The 25,385-nt window shown below is 30.8% G+C and overlaps 1 protein-coding gene, 1 long non-coding RNA gene and 4 other non-coding genes across 24 annotated transcripts in view; 3 read left to right on the top strand and 3 right to left on the bottom strand.

Annotated features, from left to right (window-relative positions):
- Positions 1–2,711: 2,711 nt before the first annotated feature.
- LOC148235626 (uncharacterized) lies at positions 2,712–10,831 on the top strand. 3 transcript variants are annotated; one of them, XR_015809309.1, is made up of 8 exons: positions 2,712–2,786; positions 7,164–7,278; positions 7,350–7,483; positions 7,564–7,649; positions 8,812–8,855; positions 8,925–9,081; positions 9,358–10,053; positions 10,120–10,831. It is a non-coding gene; the product is annotated as an uncharacterized LOC148235626 (long non-coding RNA). The 3 variants fall into 3 exon arrangements; XR_015809310.1 differs by having other exon boundaries at positions 2,714–2,834; XR_015809308.1 differs by lacking the exon at positions 2,712–2,786 and adding an exon at positions 6,806–6,878.
- A 2,814-nt stretch (positions 10,832–13,645) lies between these two features.
- On the top strand, positions 13,646–13,762 carry LOC148235625 (U5 spliceosomal RNA). Its single transcript, XR_015809476.1, has one exon. It is a non-coding gene; the product is annotated as a U5 spliceosomal RNA (small nuclear RNA).
- A 1,099-nt stretch (positions 13,763–14,861) lies between these two features.
- LOC148235624 (U5 spliceosomal RNA) lies at positions 14,862–14,978 on the top strand. The gene has a single exon (XR_015809475.1). It is a non-coding gene; the product is annotated as a U5 spliceosomal RNA (small nuclear RNA).
- A 3,197-nt stretch (positions 14,979–18,175) lies between these two features.
- LOC148235623 (U5 spliceosomal RNA) lies at positions 18,176–18,292 on the bottom strand. The gene has a single exon (XR_015809474.1). It is a non-coding gene; the product is annotated as a U5 spliceosomal RNA (small nuclear RNA).
- Positions 18,293–19,755: 1,463 nt separating this feature from the next.
- On the bottom strand, positions 19,756–19,872 carry LOC148235622 (U5 spliceosomal RNA). Its single transcript, XR_015809473.1, has one exon. It is a non-coding gene; the product is annotated as a U5 spliceosomal RNA (small nuclear RNA).
- Positions 19,873–21,574: 1,702 nt separating this feature from the next.
- Positions 21,575–25,385, bottom strand: part of aru (arouser) — a 23,319-nt gene continuing 19,508 nt past the window's right edge. For 4 of the 17 annotated variants that reach the window (XM_088183858.1, XM_088183867.1, XM_088183859.1 and 1 more), the window contains 6 exons: positions 24,582–24,710; positions 24,388–24,445; positions 23,485–23,577; positions 22,215–22,339; positions 21,955–22,146; positions 21,575–21,823 (listed from right to left, as the gene is read on the bottom strand). In XM_088183858.1, coding sequence (XP_088039984.1) covers positions 21,746–21,823; positions 21,955–22,146; positions 22,215–22,339; positions 23,485–23,577; positions 24,388–24,445; positions 24,582–24,710 — 675 coding nt within the window. In that variant the 3' untranslated portion in view covers positions 21,575–21,745. Of the gene's footprint in view, positions 21,824–21,900; positions 22,147–22,214; positions 22,340–23,484; positions 23,578–23,713; positions 24,446–24,581; positions 24,711–25,385 lie in introns of those variants that run through there. The other 13 variants (XM_088183860.1, XM_088183861.1, XM_088183869.1 and 10 more) reach the window with 6 other exon arrangements.

Below are 25,385 nucleotides of genomic sequence, written 5' to 3'. Positions count from 1 at the left end.
AGATAAAATAGCTCCATATGTTTATGGTTAATTATAATATAATAAAACTCAATGAAAGCAGAAATTGAAAAAATAGCATTAGACACACAGTCCATATCAGTGAAGTCAGCGAGGAAAATTTTAGCCATAATCGAATTTGTCAGTTTAACAAATTTCTGACAAATAAGCTTCAAGATAAGGTTTTGGGAGACAATCTATGTACATGAATATAGATAGTATATCTTCTTCAATCATCAATGGAAAAAAATAGTATTGTACTAAGAGAACCTTATTTAGTTTTACACATTGTATAATATATAAACCAAAATATTTTTTTAGTCAAAAACAAATGTGGAGTTAACTTTTTGCTATTTTTCTTTGAAGCCATTTTTTTTAAATATTCTCTATGGTTTAAGTTTCTAACACGATTCTTTAACTTGAAAAAAATCTAAGCAACCCAGATCAAAAATAATAATATTAAAAAAATGATTCTGGATAATAGGAAAGTACAAGAAAAAATTACTTTATCCATATACATAATCCAAAACTTAAACTTATGATACACCCAAAATTAACGGGTAATTTACATATATTACAAATTAATTTATTTCTGTGCTAAAAATTATGTAAGGTAACCAAAAGAAAAACTTATACTCTACCAGTTTCGATCATATCATCTAGTCCGTTCATGTTGCATTCTTCAGTGGTATCGTATTCTATTTTTACATCTTTACATTTAAAAGAATATGATATTTTTATTTTAGGATCAATCGCGTCGATAGTATTGAATGATTCATTTTCGATTTCGACGACAGGTTCTGCAAATTTAGTGTTTTTTATGATAATACTATGCGGAAAGATATTAGAATAAAATATTTTTTACACAATAATTTATAAATATGCATAATACCGGTTTTTAAAAAACATGGAAATGACATTGTAGCAGTTTTACGCCGACTAGCTGTCAAACGAATAATAACAAACAAACGCGTTCGATATTTGGGCAAAACATATACAATACTGAGCATGAGAAAAATGATATATATGTATATAAAATTAATTGAACAATTAACACTTTAGCCGCGTTTAAATACAATCCATAAAACATTCGTGCGCAGCGTTGTTTTTAATATTTTAAACAATGAGTTTTTAATGTAAAAACTTATCGTGTTACCATATCAAATATAATAAATATTTCAATTTATAATTTTTTTAATAATGAGAATTAGAAAAGGTGTCAAACATTCGGTGTAAAATATAAAAATATTTTTTTTATGATAAATCGATCGCAACGACGCGGTAGTAAAAATTAGAAACAGCAATAATTATTTTAAAAATATTTCATCTTAACTTTTTACACACTACATATAAATATATAATTTGCCACTGTTGCGACATATTTTCTAAAATCATATTTTAGAAAATATGTCGCAAGTCACTTCTGAAAATATTGCAGAGCCCAGTTTTATGATAGTGTCGCGAATATTACTGAAAAAATGTAATGGAGTGCAATTTCAAATTATTGGAATTTTCTCATGGTGAATTTGTGTTTTTGAAGAAACATTGCAATTGTTGCTGGCCATATCAAAAATAAGGTGTATCTAGTGTACAGATAATTGCTAAAGATCATTAAGATTTTAGAAGACCTTGTATAAATTGGAAAATATTAAGAAATACTCAGGAGCAATAAAAAATAAAGCAACTGTAATATTATGACTTTATCTGCAGCTTAGTAGTGTGCAGTTACCTCTTTAAAAAAATATAGAGCGTTAATAAATTACTACAGAAAAATCTGTTTCTATTGCTAGTAATTTAATAGAAACATTAAGAAACACGATAATCATAATAATAAAAGAAAAGTTTCGGACTTTAACAACAGAGTGTAAATCTAGCTGACTCGTTGAATATAGACCCTATATTAAGGAAAAAAGGAAACTAATGTTCCGAAACAATTTGAACATAAAGTTTCTGATAAGTATGCTAATTTAAATAAAGCTGAGAAATTTCGTACTACATACACATACACTGCTGACACAATAATTGAACAACAACTGGAGATTTAAAAAACTTTGGAAGGTGTAACAAGGTTTTGACTTTCAATTTGGTTCGAAAATAATATCGCTAGATGAAACTGAGCTGAGTGGATATTCTATGGATCTTGCGATCAAATATATGAATAAACTGAATTTTTAAGTGAGATAGTCAGTTCAAAAAAAATTGTACCTGCCTTTGGATGAGAATTTTCAAAAAATGAACCGTTTTGAAATCTTTTAAGTAATTCGAAGAAGTTGTTTCTGCTATTAAGGAGAACCCGAATGAGTCGATTCATCATCGTGCACATCAATTTAAGCTGTGTTCATCCACTTTATTGAAGATTTTGCGAAAAAATGATAGTTTACGCATGTAATGGGAAACCTTATACGCAGATTCCACAACCAGAATAACTTGAATACTTTTATTTAAGTAGGCAAGGGCACTAACGACTTGTACTGCCACTATAAAAAATAGCAGTTCATAAAATTTCGGGGGGGGGGGCAGATTAAGGCTTTGCCATGGGCGCAATATTTACTTGTAACCTGACAGGTGTAAACGGAGTAAATCTTTACTAATTGAGTAAGTCAATCGAATATAATGAATAGCAACAAGTTAGTATTAATCACCAGATTATATAATAAATATAAATTCTTATGTGTAATATAATTTATAAGCATATAATAAGGGATGGTTTTCACGTGTAGCAACACTGAGGCATTTTGTGACGGCAGGGCGTGTAATCCGCGGCTGGGGCTTGTCCGCCATTACGTCGGGTAGGTTTACTGTATTTGTAAAACTGGAAACCGGGACAGCTAAAAAAGGTAATTTCGGAAAAATTTTACATTTTGGAATACTGAGATATACTAGGTTGGTATGCAATATGTTGGTGAGGTAAAAAAGGTCAACTCCCTTTTTTGCGAAACCAAGTTCTTAATGAATTGAGAAATGATTTTTTGGTAATTTAGGGTTTTAGCGTATTATTATTATACTGGTTTAGTTGGCTCATTCGTAGTTGGACGTTTAACCCACTTCGATCCGTGACTATTTTTATTTTAGCTTTTAAATCTAACCATGGCATATGAATAAAGAATAAATGATGAAGTAAATAAAATCAAGATTTTTTATTGTTGGTAATTATCTTTAAAAGAATAATGAAAATTTTGAATATATCTTCATTTTGATAAGTATTTCTGTATACAAAATCATGCAAGTGCGATGTGAAAATTCCGCAGCTGGTTCCAAATTGCCTCTTTAACTTTTTCTTTCATCTACATATTTTCCAAAATATTATTCAACTATGAATTATATATAACACAATTATTTTTAATATACGAAGCCTTATTATTTTGAAAAGTTAATAAAAAAATTTAAATGACACAATACTTCATTAAATTATTCGAAAATAATTGATGCAGTTCATGAAAAAAATAAACCATTAAATGTGGTTGTATATATTTTAGTTTTATTTCACGGTAATCATATAATTTTTCTGATATTGTTTGTGTTCGCTCTCGTATTTAAAACACTTAAAATTAAAAAATAATTTAATTGGGTCGTAGCGGGTTAAACATCTAACTACGAATGTGTGTGTGTATGTGAGAAATGCAGTGATGCCAACTTAAATCAATAAAGTACGCTTAATCCCTATATTAACATTAACCTCTTAGCCGCGTTGAAAAAAAATCAATAAAACATCCGTGCGCGGCGCTGTTTTTAATGAATTAAGAAATGAGTTTTTAATGCATAAACTTATCTTGTTACCTCATCAAATATAATAAACATGTCAATTTATATCTAAAGTTTTTTTTACAATTCATAAAAGTTAGAATAGGTAATTGTAAAAAATAAAACAATTCTTTTGTAAATCGATAGCAGTGATGCGGTAGCAAAAATTAGCAGCAATAAATATTTTACAAATATTTCATTTTAACCCTTTTCATGCTACATATAAATTTATAATTAACCACTGTTGCAACATATTTTATGCAAAATATTACAATTAATCTTTAAAAATGAATTTTATATTTATTAAAAATATCTACTCGTAATATTTATCTGATAATTAGGCGTGTTTAATTTTGCTCAGTGCTGTCATAAAGTGAATTGATCTACTGCACGTAACTTTTTTTTTAACAAATTATAAAAACATTTATTTATTATACAGGCGTTGTTATCCTTTTACCTGATATTCATATTTCGAGTAATCTAATTATTTAAAAATAAATATATCACTATATTTGGGGTTCTAAGTTATAAAAGAGTGATAATGTTGTGTGAATTCTTAGAGAAATTATCCATTTATCCTTACATATCAATCTGTCTACTTTTCAAAACTGCCTTCCATTTCTGGAAAAAATAATTTCAATAATATGTAAAGTCACTACTGAAAATTTGTACAATTTTAATTTAAAACATTAAAAAAAACCCACTAAAACTATGATACAAATCATTGCACACAAAAATAATATTCGAAAACTATCATAAAAACAAAAACGCAATGGTTAGCGAAGGTGCAGCGGCCCCAGATGGTAAAATCAGGGGGCGCCAAAAACGTCTTTACAAATTTGAACTAAAAATATTTTTTTTAACAAATTTTAAATATAAATTTTGGGCAAATTGTAGGCTGACCACCTCGATATTCAGTATTTCAGAGTTCAATGTTATGACAATGGCGCGAATATTACTGAAAAATATAAAGGAGTCCAATCTCGAATTAAATGAATTTTCTTATGTCGAATTTGTGTCTTTGAAGAAATATAGTGACCATATAAAAAACAAGCTTTATCTACAGTGTAGAAACAATTGCTAAAGATCTTTAAGATTCTAGAATAGCTTGTACAAATTAGAAAATATCAGGAAGCATACTCAGGAGCATAAAAACAAAACAACTGAAAGATTATAATTTTACCTGCAGCTTAATAGTGTGGAGTAATCTCTTGGAGGAAATAGACAGCGTTAATAAATTGCTACAGGTAAAAACTGTTTATTTTGTTAGTAATCTAATAGAAACACGATAATCAATATAAAATATGAAAAGTTTCGGACTTTTTAACAAGAGTATAAATCTAGCTAAGTCGTTGAATATAGAGCCTTTATTTAAGGGAAAAAAACAATAGTTCTGAAACAATTTTAATATGAAGCTTCTGATGATTCTGCTAATCTAAATGAAGCTGAGAAATTTTGTATTACATACACTGTTCACACAAGAATCGAACAACAACTGGAGATTTGAAAAACTTCGGAAGGTGTAACAAGATTTTGATTTTTTTATTGTTTCGAATATAATATCACTAGATGAAACTAAGCTAAGTAGATATTCTATGGACCTTGCGAACAAATATACTAATGACCCCATTTTTTTAAGTGGGATATTCAGTTCAAAAAAATTGTTTGTGCCTTTGGATGAGAATTTTTTAAAAATTAACCGTTTGTAATGAAATTTGACAGCAAATTAAGAACATGTGGACACAGCATATAGAATTACAGTAGCTACCACTTCAGCGGAAAGATTCGCCAGCAAGCTTAAAATGGTCAAAAACTTTAGGAGATCTTCAATGGCTCAGAACAGACTGAGCAATTTATGTATACACTCGATTGAAATCAAAGTAAGACAATTGTTAGACATAGACAGAATTATCGATGATTTTGATTCCCTAAAAACACGAAAGATAATTTTATAAAATAAAACGAGTTTTGTTAAATTATAATAAATTGTACTTTATTTTACTATAGATTATAAAAATCTACTTTTTATTATTAAATCTTGTATAAAAATCTATTTTTTTGTGTCATATATGTATATAATACACTGTCCAACATTTAAAACAGTTTATTCTTCAGAGGCCTCATACTTTAATTGTTTATATATTTATATTTGGCAAATTTCAATAAAACTTTGGCGGACATATGGTGGCAAGTGGCACACACTGAGCTGCTGCAGTAGTATTTTTATAAAAATGTTTATAATAGTTTTAAAATGATGCTACATAATAATATGACGAAGCACCACCGGCCATTGTCTTCCCGTCGAGGTCCATCAAAAGAATGTGCTAGCTTCCGCTGCCGTCACGTTAGTTTTAACCATAATAAATTAATATATGAATAGGCCCCCACAAAACGTTTTTTCAGATTTTATTTTATCTGTTGGGATTAAATTGGGCTGGAAGCACAATCACCGTTTGTTCAATAATTGTTCAATAATTGTTCAAAAGCAAAATAAATAATAACTATAATTACTAATAATAAAAAATATTTAGCAATTAATATAATACAATACTAGCAATTGTATACAAGAGATGTCTTTATTCCCTACCATCAATATGGCGTATCAGTGAATGGTAAACTCTGCGCAGATTCCACTCATAGGATAATTTTAATACTTGGGTATTCAAGTATGTCAAGAGCCATAACGGCTTGTAATGCTACAATAAAAATACTTTTATTTATTATTATAGAAAAAAATTATAAGTCTATATACATATATATATTTCTGGGGGGGGGGGGCAGATTAAGGTTTTGTCTTGGGTGCAACTTTTACTTCGCACGGGCCTGATTAAAAAACGCATACTGGCTGAATCTACTCAATTTTTCATTGAATACCTCAAAGATTATTATAAATACATGTGAAAAAATTATTTATTTACTCTTACCAAATGCGTTACAATGGAGTAAATCTTTACCTATTAAATAATTTAATCGAGTGTAATGAATAGCAACAAGTTAGTATTAACCATCAGACTATATAATAATTATAAATTATTATGTGTAATATTAAGGGAGGTTTTTCACATGTAGCAACACTGACGCATTTGTGACGGCAGGGCGTGTAATCCGCCGCGGCAGGGGATTGTCCGCCATTGCGTCTGGTAGGTTTGCTATATTCATAAAACACTTGATTACGAATAATTTTACATTTTGGAATGCTGAGATGTACTAGGTTGGTATGCAGTATGTTAGCGAGAGGTAAAAAAAGGGTCATCTCCCTTTTTTGTGAAACCAATTTTTTTTTGTTATACTTATTCAGTTATTTGATAAAATATAATAAAAATTCAATTGATGAATATGTGTCGAACATTTAGTGTAAATTGTAAAATACCACGCCTGAGGCTTGTTGAAAGGATTAAATATATTAATAAATAACATATTTTCAGTTGAACGCGCTTTATTGGTCCGTGAAGTCAACTGAATTGGAAGACCAAAGGTAAAATGTTGACAAGTGAAGGCGTACCAGTAACCACATTACATGTATCTGGAATCCCAAGTAAAGTAAGAGACTCTGATATATATATCAGAGTAGAAATTTATATTTTGGTATTAATTAAACAAAAAATTTATAGTTGACGCGCGAAGATATTACCCGACATTTCGGTGTGTATGGAAAAATCGTCGATTGTTACCTCAACCAGTCCAAGAACACAGGGCGTATTATTTACGCCTTGATCACGTATGAAAATTCCTTGGAAGCGTCCAAGTATGTATCGTTCAATCGCAAAATATTCACTAATAAATACAAAGTACACTCGAACATTAAAATTATTTTCTTTTTTTAAGAGTTTTACGTAGCAGAACAGTAATCAACAATGTCTTATTAAAAGTTACCTCAGCGGACTTTTGGCACCAAAGAAATATGAAAAGTGGTATAAGTTGCAATTTTTAACTATAAAAAATATTATGTATCAGTGGCGTGCGCTCGAGGGGGCTCTTATATTGTCATTAATTAGACTAAAAGTTTTTTTTCGATTGTTTGATTTTGACAATCTAGTGAATGTTTTTATTCTTTTCATTGTAGAAAATCATCTTTCTACATAATAACTTGTTAAAAACTTCATTTTATTAAATTTAATACTTCCGTTAAAATATCTTTTAGTTCATTTTTAATAATCACGCTATTAATGCAATTTATAGATTTTAAAAGTTCACTTTTCAACCTCGTAAAATTATAAAAAGTGATTCTGGAAAATTCTTTTTGTATTCCGTCACGTTTAAAAGTGCAATAATTTTTAAATTATCAATAACTTTCAATCGAACGAACGACTGGTAGTATTTGTGGAAATTGTTTCAAGTATTTCGAAATATCGAGCTTTATACCTGTACATGACTTGAACTAAAAATATAAAAAAATACAAAATATTTTTTGCAAAATATCAAATAAAATGTAGGGAAACGTTTCTTTATTTCACAATCAAGAAGATATACTCTTCTTGACGATTTACAAAAAAATGATAATATATATCATATTTGAAAAATCGTTTAAGATAAAACAAGATTTAATCTGTGAGCATAGCAGTATACAAATATCTCGAAATTTTTAGTACTCCATTGTGCTCCCCAGACATTACAGCTGCTCAGTCATAAGTATGGGTAATTCATTTTTCTAGAGAAATAGACATTTAAAACGTCAACCACATGCACGGTTGATGGCGAGCGACTGTAAACACGAGCACGTGCAATAACTGAAGTTCTAATGTGCATGCGATACCAATTTCATTCCCGATAAGCAATTCATAGCGCATGGGTATCGACTGCGTAAGACAGCCAGCTAGTCCGTCCGTGCTGTAGTCGGCTTTTGCTGCTTTCTCGATGTGGTTGTATAGCCGATTTTGGGAGCGATTACGTTTCATAATTATTTAAATTAAAAAAAATAATAAATGATAAAAATATTTAGTCTTTACAAACCCAAGGCATGCACCGCACGCCATTGAGATATATATGTATATATATATATATATATATATATATATATATATATATATATATATATATATATATATATAATAATTTAAATATTTACTATTTTAGGAGATGTATATGTGAGTGCACTACCATCACCAAATATGTCACCGGTTGTAATTATATAAGAATCAAATTTAATTAATGGTACGACAATATTCTAATATGTATCTATTTTTCAGAACGAATATGTACATGTGCAAGACGATAATAATATTTTTAACATACTGGACGAATATTGTTTTATGAAAATATTTAGCTTTCTGCCACTGAAACAGTTGATTCAATCGGAAAGAGTCAGCAAACGCTGGAAATATCTCGTCCACGAAAAATATAAAGGTAATTTATAACATTGCTTACGTAATTAGTGAGAATTAAGCGGAACTTAAATTTTTTTTTTTTTAAATTATACTTCTTTTACATACATTGGTAAATAAATTAGTTATATATAAAACTATTCCTGAAATATTCATTATTTCACTCGCAAATAACTTCAGTGTTATAAATGAATCTGTGTGATTATGTTACTAATTTAAAACTGCCTTGTTGAAAATTACTGATACTAATGTTCTATTGAAATGGCTTTAATTAAATTAAATGTTAACATTTTTCTAGGTATTATTGAATTAAGTTCAAATGAATTCAATGGCTTCGAGATGAATTTGCTGTTAGTTAAAGTTGGTCGTTATTTGAAGACCTTACACCTAAACACCAACCAGAATATGTATGAAAACAGAACACTGTTCACGATTGCCAATCTGTGTCCCAATCTTAACGAGCTGTCGATTTACAATTTAATATCACATCACTGGAGCTACCTGCTCGGTAAATGCAACAAACTGAAATCGCTCCACCTTCACGAATGTTCCATAAACAATAACACGTTCAAAAATTGCCCATTAAAGTTGGAACAACTAGCAATCAAGGAAAGCTATTCGTCAACAGATTTCTTGGAACATTTAAACTTAAAGTATATAATAAGGCTCAGCTTAAAGCATTCGAGTTTACAGACTATTTTGCCTATTGAAAGATGTATGCGTATGAGGAATCTAAAAGAATTGCACTTAAAAGATAAGAATTTGGATAATAGTTACATAACCGACGTATTAAAATTGTTTCCACAACTTGAATCTCTCAATCTGAGAGTTGACAAATTGACCACGGGATTGGAGCCGATAGGTGATATGAAAAATTTGAAATCACTTAAGGTGCTTTCATACGCAGCTATTGACAATAAATTGTTAATGAAGATTTGCTCAAATTGCACCGAATTGACCGACATGAATATATCCAAAAATTACCCATTAATAGGTGAGAAATTGACGTGAAACATTTATGTTATTTTTTGAAGTATAATTATTTTTTAAATTGTTACAGATATCACTGAAGAAACTTTTACTGCTATGTGGTCATTAGAAAACTTAACATTTTTGAACGCATGTGGCATTAAAGTCTGTGATATGTCGTTTATAAATTTCGTCGAGTCTCGAATACATAGCGATTACATACAAGAGAAAACACCTAATAAAATCTATATTTGTAACAATTTTGACCATGTATTTGAGAAGTCGAGAACGGTGATCTGCCAAAGAAAACCTTTTTGGTTGGACGGTTCGGAAGAATATGAAATGTATTTTTGTACATGTTTTTCAATGAAGAGCTTTTTACTAGCATAAATATGTATAAAATAAAATTAACATATTACTCAATGTAGCATCAAAATTATTTCAACTAATAACTGTTATTGTGTATGACCAGTAACAACTATATACATTAAAATATATTTCATTTGTATTATAGCCATGGAGGAAATGTTAGTATGAACATCTTTTAATCGAATAAAAGATGGCCAATCCGATAAATGCAAAAAATGTGGCAAGAGTAATTAAGACTGTGGAAGGAACTGTACTATCTTTCAGCTCATTATATGGGATTTAAATGTTTTAATGTAACTTTTGATTTACCAATAAAATTGGATAGTAGATCTGGATTAGTCATAAGCAATCTTTCCTAGTTTAAGGATAATTTATCATCGTCTCTGAGTTAAGGGCAGGACCATATTATTAATTTAAATAAATGTTTTATTTAATAATTTAATGTATTTTCTTGAAAACCCTCCACCTCCCATAGCTCCGCCTCTGTCTAACGCTGATTTCTTATTTTTCATGAAGTAGTTTTTTGTTAACAATGATTTTATTAAATGTCCAAAAATAATAACTACTAGGTAAGTATTCTTTTTGACCATTGTGGCCATGGTTCTCAATCGAATGTTTTAATTATACGCCCGATTTTTAACTAGAATATAATAATTCGTTTAAGTTATCACACACCCGAAACGCGAGACAGTAAGCTGCTCATCCTCTACAAAAAATGCTTTTATGCCTTCGAAATAGAATGATTGTTAAGTGTCTACTATGACCGAAATTCGTTCATTGAGCAAAACAAAATGTGAAAGATCCAGCTTTTATTATCGTTTAACGCTTATCTCAAAAAAATTTGTGAAGTTCGATTTACGTTTTTGTATTTGTTGTTTAAGAATTTTATTTGAAAAATTTAAAACATGGAATTATTTATCAAAAATTGTTCTCGTTCAATTAAACATATTTCATTAAGAAATGCGCGCTACTTCAGGTATACTTTAGTATTGCGCACTCTTTATGATGCTCTAGTCCGTAGCATACTAGAAACTAGCTGTATTATTTGGATTCCAGGCGTAGTGTGTAAATGTAATGAATTGAAACTAGAAAAAGTACAGCCTAAATTCCTTCAATATTTATACTTGAAGGAATACGGGTATTATCCGTTCTTGTTTCCCAGTGTTTTTATTCTGGGAGCGCTGGGATACGTTTTTTTTGTCAACTCGCAGAAGTGTTTATATAATTAAACACTACTGGAAATTGCTCAAAAGCATCGTAGACAACCTTTCGGTGCTTGAGTAGCCCCAAATGTTGGCTCCGGAAGGTGGTTATAGTTCTCGGTCGCGTCCACTGTTCTTGCCTGTAAAGTCTAGAACTGAAGCACTTACCAACTCTTCTCTAGCAAAGGCCGCTCGTCTGCTCAATACTGTGCATAGAGATATTGACATTTTCTCGTCCACATATAGGGTTTTGGTTCAATTCATGTAGGACAATGCACACCTGTTCAAGTGATTTGTGTCTAGTCTTTCGTGTTTTTATTTATACTATATGTATATATTTGTATGTATTTTAAAATTGTAATAAATTTTATACCTTTGGCAATCGTGACGCATTAGGTTAACCTTCCAGGTCACGATGGTAATAATTTTAATAAATAAATAAAATGAAATTCGTCTGCGGTGCATTTTTTTAAATGTAGCAATACTGAGGATATTGAACCATAACAATAAAAAACATGGAACGACTTTCAACACGAGGGTTTGTAATTTTATATATAAATTTAATTTTTCTTCACAATGGAAAAAGCTGAAATAACATCCCTGATCAAAAGTATGTAACGCCGGGCTCGCATCGGCGTGCAAGCCCGCCAGAGCTGCCACGAGAAGAGTATCCGTTACGCCAGTGTTACCAGAGTACCGCCAAGATTCGGCCATAATAAACCGGAAAAAATACAACAAAAGTATTCTCCTTTTCCGCCTACACGATGAGTAATTCGCACAGCATATTTTTTTAAATTGGAAAAGTTCAACGATTAACGATAAATTAAAATAATTTTTATTAAACAATAGTTATTTTTTAATTAAATAATATCTTACAGGCAATTAATTGATTTTTGCACTAATTGGTTAAATAAGTCAATATCGGTAAAAAAAAATACGAATATATTCAAATACTTCCATCCATTTTGTATTCAGTATTCGAACAATTGAGAACCTTAATCGTGGCACATTGGGGTAAGTTGTTAGTTCACGATGGTCTCAATTTTACACATTGAATACTGCGACTTATTTGCGATAATTAAAAAAATACATTTTTTTCAAATTTGGAATGATTGATTTTTGTATTTGTAAAAATTGTAGAAATCAGTAAGTCTCTACCAAAAAAATTAAAAGAGCAAGTATTTGATAAACAATTAGGTATATTAGCTAAATAAATTAATAAAATGAAAATAAATAAATAATAATTATTAGATGCATTTTTCAATATATTTTGTTCTATGAATTCGAGGTGGGTTTTATGATTGATGGCATCTTACAATTGCTGAAGATATTCTGCAGTTATTCAGACACTGGATCTATTACTTTGATGGTAATTTTACAGAAACAGCTTTTTCATTTGTTTATTGTATGACTTTGTACGATGTTATATTTTATTGATAAATTAAAATAAAATATAGACTAAAAAAGCAGGGAATATTGCATATATATTTTCATTCTTCCTGCGCCATATCTTCACAGTCATAAAAAATAAAGGTTTACTATGGAATAAAAAAATAGTACTATATTTCAATAGATACATTGGTTGGTAAGTTTAGATATATAAAAGATCCTGACTAATTTGTATATCATATGTGCATTTAAAATGTTATGCTAAGATAACGGTGTCAGTGGTTTAACATTGTGCATATTTTTGATTGCTGATTGAAGAAACAGGCGAACGACACTATTTTTACAAATATGGTCATTACCTGTTTTTTTCATTAAAAACTCATTGTTTTATAGTACATGAAAAAAGCAGCTGGAATTTAAATAATAATAAAAATGATTTATTACAATATTATTTTCAATTTACTAAAGCACTAATATGTATTTTTAATTGTAAATTTTATTTTTGTTTATATGTATACTAAAAGCATATACTATAACATTATGAAACTGTTAAAAATAATTTATTTTTACGATCCTAGATGTCACTAGAGTACATTGATACTAGCAAGCGGAAGGTATTACGGTTGGGTTATATACGCAGTTAACTCTTCTCACAGTTAACTCTGGTTTCCCATCAGCACGATTAAATCTTTCGCCTTTTACTAAAGATTTCCGTGGTGGGGAACACTCTAATGAGTCTTAATAATTTTTTGTCGCCTGTCCTTCGGGACGGGCTCTTATAAATACCACAAACCATACGCTTATTATTCGCAATTGTGAAGTTTGATACTCGCATATTGTGTAATCATTTTTGCCCGATGTTTCCATTATTGTTCGTTATTTGCATCCACTCCAATTAAATTGTGATTGCATCGATCTACAGCAGGTCTCGGCAACCTTTTTTGGCTGCGGGTCAAAATAATTAAAATGTGACTATTAAAAAGACTGACAGGTTAGTAAATATTTTTGGTCCTAACAACCATATATGTGGTCTAGTCTTGACATCGTAACACGTAAAAAAAATATATTTGCAGAACTGAAATGGGTCACTTGGTGACTCGCGGGTCATAGGTTGCCTAGCCCTGATTTACAGCTTTTATGCGAAATATTACAATCAGCATTAAAAATTATAAAAAAACACCTACCATAATATTTAAATATTAATTAGGCGTGTTTTGTTTACTACTCCTTGCTGTCATATAGTGCTTGTTTGTTGCACTTAACATTTTTTTATAATCAAGTTATTTATTGTTTATGTTATCTGAAACTGTTGTCACTTATTACATAAGGTAGGCGACTAAATTTAAAAACACTTGATTATTTTACAGTTATCCATTTGCCGATATTCATATTTCGAGTAATGTAATTGATTTTTAAATAAATATATCACTATATTTAGGGCACTTAGTTAAAAAATAAGTGATCATGTAGTGTGCATTCTTATAGATATTATATTTTTATCCTCATATATCAATCTGTCTACTTTTCAAAACTGCCTTCCATTTTTAGATAAAATAATTTCAATATTATAAAAAGTCACTATTAAAAATTTATATAAATATAAATTAAGATAATAAAAAAAGCACTAAAAACTATGAAAAACCAGAAACGCAATGATCACTACAAAGAAAAAACGCATACTGGCTTAATCTGATAAATATTTTTAATTTAATTTTTATTTATAATATACTATACTACAATGATACACATTGTATTATGAACCCGTTAAAAAATAATTTATTTTTACGATCCTAGATGTCACTAGAGTACATTGATACAAGCAAGCGGAAGGTATTACGGTTGGGTTATATACGCAGTTAGCACCACTAACAGTTAACTCTGGTTTCCCATCAGCACGATTAAATCTTTCGCCTTTTACTAAAGATTTCCGTGGTGGGGAACACTCTAATGAGTCTTAATAATTTTTTGTCGCCTGTCCTTCGGGACGGGCCCTTATAAATACCACAAATATTATGCTTTATGGCTGCAGTTATTGATTTCGGCAACTCACGTTCCGTGTAACTCATTTATGCCCGATCTTCCACACTTGGAATTATTGTTTTAACTCCACTCTGATATACATGGTCATGGGGAGCATTATGCTTCCACTTCACTCTCCGAAAGTAGGCGACAGTTGGCCAAGGACGGGAAATATAATGTGAAAATTCGGGCTTACTTCGGTCGAGCTCGGTTGTCCCCGCGCTAAAATCTCTCGCAAGTTCTCCGAGGTCACCGCGAACGGGAGGTAAACTGGGGGTAATTTTGGTCGAGGCGGCCGACTTCGTCGCCTCCGAAAATTCCCTCGCTTTCCGAAAGTAATACCCGAAGACGCTTCGAGCGCGAGCGGCGAGATACTTCCCCTTTCGCTCTCTCGCGTGACGAGAGAGAGAGATAGAGATGGTTTATCGCAAACTGAGATAGAACGATTCAATTTTAATATGGGCGTCTTCACGATCGCGCCACTGTTTGGTATTTTTGCCCGATCTGGACGGCCAAAATTATTTCACCACTTTAGTTGATTCCATAAGTGCTCTTAGTCAAATATATAATATTATAAGTGCTAAAAAATACAATTATTTAAAGTATTTCTTTAATTGTAGGCCCGAGGAATAGGAATTCCGTGTTGAACGGTCGTGCGAATTTCGCCGCGTAGCGTAAAAAAAAAATTGTATATGTTTTTTATTAAGAAAAAGTATTTGACTAGCATTTTATCATACTCGGTATCGTTTTTTTAAATATGTATATATTTAGTAATTCCAAACAAATTTTTATTTTATTTCATTAGTACGCGATCCACAATTTGACGTTTACTGATTTTACCACGGTAATCATATTATTAAAAAATTACAATCATTACAAAACTGTATTTTAAATTTGACGTTAACATTTCTTTAATTGTAGGCCCGAGGAAGAGGAATTCCGTGTTTAACGGCCGTGCGTAGCGTAATAAAAAAATTTAGCCGCGTAGCGTAAAAAAAAAAATTGTATATGTCACAAATTTGCTGTTTTATATTAAGAAAAAGTATTTGACTAGCATTTTATCATACCCGGTATCGTTTTTTTTAAATATGTGTATATTTGGTGATTCTGAACAAATTTTTAGGTCGTAACTTTCGCGACTAAGCCCCGTCCCATTTTTAAGAATAATACATTTTTAAGGTATGCAATGTGTTAAAAACCGCAAAAATCCGCAGTCAATTTTGCATGTATCATAAAGAGAAAGACCTAAGCTATATATTGTATATAAAATCTCAATTCAGCAAATTGACTTTCCATACTTTTCCTTAAAAAATAATAGAAATTATTCATTAGTTGCACACTTGAACGTTTCCTGTTTATTATTTATTAGTGACAGTGAAGCCTCGATTCAACATAAAATGTCTTATTTACTAACATTGATCTATTCCGGTGCATTGCAATCATCCACCATCTCCTTTTTCTCCATTTGGCTTTAATTTTTTTTGTGTTTAAAACACGCACGTAGTTATAATACGCGAGGTTGAGAAGCGTGCACGCGTATGAAATTCCCGGCTGTGCGAACGCTATTCGAAAAACTGCGACCTTGACCGACTTCGGTCGAACTTCCACTAGGACAACTTTCGGAGAGTGAAGTGCGGGTATTAGGTGTAATATTTTTCTAGGCTTAGCTGTCGGAGCGAAATGTTTTTCTATAAGCATCACTTACGTTCAATAAGAAGACAAGCAAGTCGTCATATTTTTTATATATAGACAATGTTTATTATAATATAGTATTATTCTAGATTCGTTATCTGTATGTACTTTATTAAATTACTCTTCTATTTTTTTATTTACGAAATTATCCAAGTTCCTAAATTAGAACACAGATAATACAAAAACTGAATTTTTTACCTTGAATCTTAACATATGAAGTGAAAGAAATTACATGTATTTTCATATTTACAACTTGTTATTGAAAATATAAATTTGAAACTGATTACACATATATTTATTCAAATACTATTTGTAAATAATTAACCTGTATCTATCTATACGCAAGTAAACAGTATTAATCAACCAAATTCATAAATAAATAATGTAAGGCTATATGTATTTAAATAAATAAAATTATTTTAAAGTACATATAATGCAATTGAATAAACAACTGATATGTATGTATGTAAATATAATAATAATTATAAGCAATTATTTAAAAATAAAATTCATATTAAATTAGTATGTATCTATAGACATATTTAATTCGAAATAACTGAAATTAAAATATAACTATCTTATTATTGTATTTCCCAGTTCCTTGGGTTGAACCATTAACCTGGGTAAATATTTAATTATCTCCTTTTTATTTTTTAAGGGCAAAAAATACTATCATAGTTATCATCATTCTGAATTAATTTAATACATATTGAGATTAAACAAGATATCTTGAAAGAGGTAAAATTGCTCTATAATAGATATTAAAATAACATAAATTATGCATAAAAAATATATCTGCTCCCACTTGACAGGCACAAATATGAAAAAAAATAATGCCTAAACGCTTGCTAACTGTAGATCGATACATTTTCAACTTATATTATATTAGAGCAGAGCTAAAGAATTTCATTAGTGGAGGATCGGGCAAAAATGAGTTACACAGAACGCGAGTTGCCGAAATCCATTACTGCGGCTATAGCGCATATGATTTGTGGTATATATATATATTTTCAATAACAAGTTGTAAATATGAAAATACATGTAATTTCTTTCACTTCATATGTTAAGATTCTAGGTAAAAAATTCAGTTTTTATATTATCTCAGTGTTCTAATTTAGGAACTTGGATAATTTCGTAAATAAAAAAATAGAAGAGTAATTTAATGAAGTACTACATACAGATAACGAATCTAGAATAATACTATATTATAATAAACATTGTCTATATATAAAAAATATGACGACTTGCTTGTCTTCTTATTGAACGCAAGTGATGCTTATAGAAAAACACTTCGCTCCGACAGCTAAACCTAGAAAAATATTACACCTAATGCTCCCCATGACCGTGTATATCAGAGTGGAGTTAGAACAATAATTCCAAGAGTGGAAGATCGGGCATAGATGAGTGTCACGGAACGTGAGTTGCCGAAATCCATAACTGCGGTCACAAAGCGTAATATTTGTGGTATTTATAAGGGCCCGTCCCGAAGGACAGGCGACAAAAAATTATTAAGACTCATTAGAGTGTTCCCCACCACGGAAATCTTTAGTAAAAGGCGAAAGATTTAATCGTGCTGATGGGAAACCAGAGTTATCTGTGAGTGGCGTTAACTGCGTATATAAACCAACAGTAATACCTTCCGCTTGCTAGTATCAATGTACTCTAGTGACATCTAGGATCGTAAAAATAAATTATTTTTTAGCGGGTTCATAATACAATGTGTATTATTGTAGTATAGTATATTATAAATAAAAATTAAAAATACATATTTATCAGATTAAGCCAGTATGCGTTTTTTCTTTGTAGTGATCATTGCGTTTCTGGTTTTTCATAGTTTTTAGCAGGGCTGTGGAGTCGTTAAAAAAAAACACGACTCCGACTCCGACTCCGATTCCGATATTTACTAACAACACGACTCCACTCCGACTCCGACTCCGACTCCGATTTCAACTCCGACTCAAAAAAGTTTAGTTTTATCAGGTATTTTTGGTGTTCTTCTACACGTTTAATTTTCATACGCTATACACATTCATTATTACGCAATTAAAAATTCATCAATTTCATAATTTAAAAAAATGGTCAGAGTCACTCATTTTTCACGACTCCTACTCCGACTCCAACTCCGGCCAAAACACCACGACTCCACGACTCCAACTCCGACTCCGACTCCGACTCCACAGCCCTGGTTTTTAGTGCTTTTTTTATTATCTTAATTTATATTTATATAAATTTTTAATAGTGACTTTTTATAATATTGAAATTATTTTATCTAAAAATGGAAGGCAGTTTTGAAAAGTAGACAGATTGATATATGAGGATAAAAATATAATATCTATAAGAATGCACACTACATTATCACTTATTTTTTAACTAAGTGCCCTAAATATAGTGATATATTTATTTAAAAATCAATTACATTACTCGAAATATGAATATCGGCAAATGGATAACTGTAAAATAAACAAGTTTTTAAATTATTTTCAATGTTTTAAATTTAGTCGCCTACCTTATGTAATAAGTGACAGCAGTTTCAGATAACATAAACAATAAATAACTTGATTATAAAAAAATGTTGAGTACAACAACAAGCACTATATGACAGTAAGGAGTAGTAAACAAAACACGCCTAATTAATATTTAAATATTATGGGTAGGTGTTTTTTTTATAGTTTTTAATGCTGATTGTAATATTTCGCATAAAAGCTGTAGATCAGGGCTAGGCAACCTATGACCCGCGGGTCACCAAGTGACCCGTTTGATGATTTGAAGTGACCCATTTCAGTTCTGCAAATATAATTTTTTTAACGTGTTACGATGTCAAGACTAGACCACATATATTGTTGTTAGGACCAAAAATATTCACTAACCTGTCAGTCTTTTTTATAGTCACATTTTAATTATTTTGACCCGCAGCCAAAAAAGGTTGCCGAGACCGATGCAATCACAATTTATATTGGAGTGGATGTAAATAACGAACAATAATGGTTACACAATACATGTGCAACCAAACATCACAATTGCGAGTAATAGGCGTATGGTTTGTGGTATTTATAAGGGCCCGTCCCGAAGGACAGGCGACAAAAAATTATTAAGACTCATTAGAGTGTTCCCCACCACGGAAATCTTTAGTAAAAGGCGAAAGATTTAATCGTGCTGATGGGAAACCAGAGTTAACTGAGAATGGTGTTAACTGCGTATATAAGCCAACCGTAATACCTTCCGCTTGCTAGTATCAATGTACTCTAGTGACATCTAGTAACGTAAAAATAAATTATTTTTTAACGCGTTCATAATGCAATGTGTATCATTATAGTAAATTATAATTAAAAATAAAATTTACAATAAAAATACTCATGAGTGCTCTGGCAAGTAAAAAATAATATTTTTAATAAATTCATTTTAGGATCATATATCGCTGTGTAATGTCACCATTATCTTAGCATAGTATCAAACCTTTTAAATACACACCTGGTAGAAAAATAAGTCAGGGATGTGAGGTAGCATTCTAGGGGGTGCGAGATAATATTTTAATTTTCTGCTTAAAACAACTGATGGATGTGCAAAAGCCCCAGTGCATACTTTGTGGCGCTGTCTTTTCAAACCTAATCTGAAGCCGTCTAATCTGCTGGAACATTTCAACAACCGACACGTTGGTGCAGATTTTGCAGGCCATGATCATTGAAAGCTAAAATAATCCAATTTGACTCTCGAGCAACCCTTCCAAAATTAGGTTTTTTACCAACTGAAAAACCACTGCTGATGGCTTCATAAATATAATAAATAAAGTATAAAATAGTCGAATGCAGAAGGGTTGATAAACTGTGTGCATTAGAAATGGCCACAATTGTTCTGGGAAAAGAAGCTTCAAACAAGCTTAAATTAATACCGTTATCAAAACTAAATTAGTGATTTAAGTTTGGACATTGACACAATAATTAGAAGACAATAATCCAGACAAATTATAATTACATTATGTCAAACAAACCTCCTTTGGGCAGTTTTCTTTAGTTTTGTTCCAACAGGACTATCATTTTCTAATGATGTAGAAGAAGATTGGTAGTTTATTGTTTTGACGCCAATCGCCATAAGTTATTTTTCTAGTACTGTAAGGATAGGATTTCATAATATGCTTGTTTAGTTGAAATGCAGAATCACCTAAATCTGATGTCCGATCTCGTACATTTTGTATCTGTGGCCAAGCCCGGACAGATCCGTCGGATGTCGTACGTGTGTGCTTGGTTAATAGCAAAGCACACACGTATGGATCTGCCCGGATGGTGTTACTATACAGGCGCCACTAGCGGAGTGTTAAATCTCTTTCAAACCTTTAGAAAAGATTTTTTCTACACTGAAATTGTAAGTGAGATAGGTTTTTAAATGGTCCCTGAAGTTAAGCAATCATTTTTCATATCGAGTGATTGCTTTTTAAACGCAGCAATGCTACTAAGCAAATCACTAATAATGTTGCTTTTAACTTTTTTTATTTTAAATGTAATAAAGAAAGTTTTCCTGTGAAATCAGTTAAGAATAACAAGTCTCAAAGTGTATGCTTCATGAAAGTCGATTGAGATCGAATAAAGAGATTTTTTGCTATTAAATGTCTTTAAAACTGATGCAGTATTCGAAAACAGATTAGCTAATCTACAAAAGTATGAATACATATGCAACATTTTTATATGTTCTTTTAACGTCGATGTGGAATCAGTAGCAGACAACTTGCAAATATAATTAATAGTCAGCTAAAGGTTAGCCATATCTAAAATTGACACTGATTTTATTTTTATAAGAATAAAAGTTTAATTTTTTTTATATATATATATATGTATATATTATACAATATATTTCATCGTTATTTATAAGTTGATAACAAATAAATTTTACAAGTCATATTTTTGTATTGTTCTTAACAAATAATTTAAATACACACAATCTCATATATTTGTCAAAATAAATAATCAAACATTAATATTTATAACACCATTTTAAAAAATTGATTAATTTAACATTTTAGTCTCAATTCCAAGCTTTGTCTCCTCTCTTGCTTACTCAAAACTCCTCTTGTTCTTGATATTTTCTGATTTTTTCCAATTTTGCTGACAGTTCTTTCGTTGATGTCGTTTTAAACTATAAATAAAAACAATCGGACATGTAATTATGCGATACTCGTCAGACAATCGCTAAAGCTATTGGGGTTTGTTTACTACTACGTATAATACGATTCATGCGCTTGACGTATCAATTTTGTCGAAAGTTACCCCAGACACGTTCTTCTGCACCAACAACTGGCTGTACAATCTTCTGCCTTCTTTCTCGCCGGCGTATTCTTCAAGAGTGGTCCTTGTCAGACGGAAGAGATTCTGTCCGTTCACTCCACGAAGCTTTTTCCTCACATTCTCGTCAAAAGCTTTGGCTTCAAGCCAATCTTGGACCTCGATAGTACTCGATGCCTAAAAATAATGATATTAATTAATTAATTAAACAAAGTATTCACAATATAAATACAGTGAATATATACTTGATTTATGTATAGATCAGGCGTTTTTAAGAAATCGAGACTGTGACTTTTATTCCTGATTGTTAGCACCATTTTTAGTTCATCGTGCATGTCATCGGTAATTAAGCTTTTGATACTTTTTGATGCTGAAAATATCATATCATACAATTTAATATTTAATTAGGATATAACTTATAAGGTAATATATCAAGTGTATGTTAATTTATTATAATTTATTTTTATATTGGACGATAGACTGAAAGACTTGAGTTAGAATTTCATATGAACTCTATAGTATTTTTTAATTTAGTGATTATTATATAATTATAATTCCGATCTAGCATTATGTATTAGGTTTTCTTAGATTTACCTAATTTCACGGATGAATATTTAAAATAAAATTGCACTATTGACTGTAAGTTGAAATATAGATTATAATTATTAAGATGGATGTCACTAATTTACAGAATTTAAAATCAAGCTGGTGTCCCACAACTTGGTAGTTGTTGATTGTGTTTGCTCCATTGTAACGCATTGAAGATTAAAAAATATAGGTTTAAATTATTTATGTTACCTTTTATGATATTATTATTGAATTTTAATTATGTTATATTGTGAGTAATAGTAAGTATCTAATAATGATATTCTAAAATGTAGAAAATACAGTGAAAGGAATTATAAATAAAAAAAATAATGAGCTGTGAGTTATATAGTATACCAAAAAAGCAAGGTTTTGAACGCGAAGTTCAAGATTATGAGCACATAGGGCGAATTAATAGGTGCGTAGATGGAAAAACTCGCTATTCTAGTTAAATAGTATAATATTATCCTTAACAGTATTTACGAACTAATAATTTAATTATTTTATTTTTTTTGTGTTTCTTTTTAATATATAAATACAATGTAATACAATTCCTACTAACAAGCCAACAAAGCAGAAAAAAATGTCTTGATTTATATATGTGAAAGATAAGATTCATACATATAGATAATACTATTAATAATGCTCACTGAGTCATTATGGCTGACCACCCCTAAAGATACTGTCACCAAAATTGTGATCCAAAATTGCAGCAAAAGGGTAGATCTCTCTGATTGGTCAGGTATTTTGGGCATTTGCCCCCCTTGAATTTGGTCGGAAATAATTATGTCATTTAATAAAATATTATGAAAGTATATGGCATTTTACGATGCTGAATTCCAAAACAACTAAAAGTTTCTAATCTAACTCTAGCAAATTAATTTTTATTTAGCAGCTGTCGAGTTTTAGTTAATTTAAAAAAATACTTACATAGCGTATTATATTTTGAAGGCACTGGACTCGCCGGTATTTCTGCTCTCGGGGGCATTGAAGGAGGCATAGGTGGTGGAGTCGGAACGCTCACTATAAATCACATTATTATTATTATTAAATACCAAGAACAAAAATAACAATAAAAACTCTCACCTCACATTGAAGCTCAAACATCACAAAAAAAACCATTGCATCAAGGTAAAAAGCCACAATAAAAAACAATAAATTTAAAGAACTATTTTTATTTGATTTGATGACTTATTCAATAAAATAATAATAATAATACATATAAATATAAATTTATAAAAAACAATACATTACAACATTTATGCCGTCAATAAATATGTTCTTTATTATTATTCATTTTTTTAAGTAAATCGATATGGCAGAATTTTTATATATTTTCTTTTTTATAGATTACCACCATATATTTTTAAGTCTTAAAAAATAATAAATTATATATGTAAAATAAAATAATGTTGGAGTTATTTATTAAAAAATGAATCAAAAAATAACGCCTCCTCGTTACAATATGATATTCAAAGTGAATCGTTTGTGGACTAGACGTAGTTATAATGATTTACGATTGTGAAGAGCAAAAGTCCTGACGTAAACAATCTTAATCCGTTCCCATAATTATGACATTCTAACACAAATGATTTAATGAACAAGCACAATTTATTTTATAATATGATTCCAAAAAGATTGAATTTGAAAAAAACCCAGTCATAATTAATACAAGCAACACTTAACCAAAGCAGTTCGAAAACCACCGTCAACGGACAATATAGAAAAAAAACGAACACAATTAGCACAAGACACATCATCAGAAATATCTGAATTCGCCCTTTTTCCCGAGCCGTTCCCGTCGGACCCAGTCGGCCGATCGAGACGCGTTACCTGATGCACTTCCTCCGGGGGCTTCTCTGGGACTCGTACTACCTCCACGTGCGTTCTCCTGAAATTAAAGTTAGCTAATAAAATACCCGTATTATAATCTAAAATGTCGGTGTGTGTATGAAATTTGCTTTTTTTTTCAAAGACAGGCCGAAAGCAGAAAGATCTCGTGCTTTAATTATTGAAAATATGTATACTTGAGTAGAATAAAGTGGATTATTGAATACATCTTGGGGCGCGTGCGGGGCCACGATTGTGTGCGGCACGTGAGCGGTCACTCCGTGTCGGTTGCGGGCCTTCCACCAGTTGCGCGTGTCGTCCAAGACCTGAAAATATAAAAAAATAGTGTATAAAATACATTGATTCATTTGCTTCCAAATGGTAAATGCAAATTTAAATTGTGGGGGGACTATTTATTTATGTACTATGGTCAAAACCAGGCAGCTTTGGTAGCACTGGCGTGCCGGCGGCAGACTTTTTGGCGGACCTCGACGGAAAGGAGACGACCGGCGGTGCCTCGCCAGCCTATCACTAGCATTTAAATAATATGAAACTAAATAGTATACTCCCAATAAATAATACTGCAGCGAAAAATAATTTTATACTAATATAATAACCAGTAGAATGCTCTTTTCCTTTATGTGACTAGACGCTCATACCGTTGTCATTCATAGAATATTTGGTACTTGTTAATTAGTAGGGCACGTGTGCAGTTAGATCACAGAATTTGCACGTTTCTGAATTTATTATGTTCAAACCAAAATCTAACCTAAGCAAATTAACCATTATATTTGCTTACATTAGGTAGGAACGTCATTTGAGGGAGGGGGACATTTGCTCCCCCCTCCCCCTTGAATATGTCTACAAAATTGCATGCCATTTAATGAAATACTATGAATTTTAATAAAATATAAATAAAAAAAAAAAATTAAATTACCACTGACTGGCCAACTTTTACTACCCCCCCCCCTTGGAAAAACCTGAAAACACGTCCCTGTTAA

This window comes from Plectrocnemia conspersa, unplaced genomic scaffold (genome assembly GCF_051122295.1).
Source record: "Plectrocnemia conspersa isolate PC_06_02 unplaced genomic scaffold, ASM5112229v1 ptg000004l, whole genome shotgun sequence".
Taxonomy (NCBI): domain Eukaryota; kingdom Metazoa; phylum Arthropoda; class Insecta; order Trichoptera; family Polycentropodidae; genus Plectrocnemia; species Plectrocnemia conspersa.
This window is presented reverse-complemented; position numbering and strand designations above follow the sequence as displayed.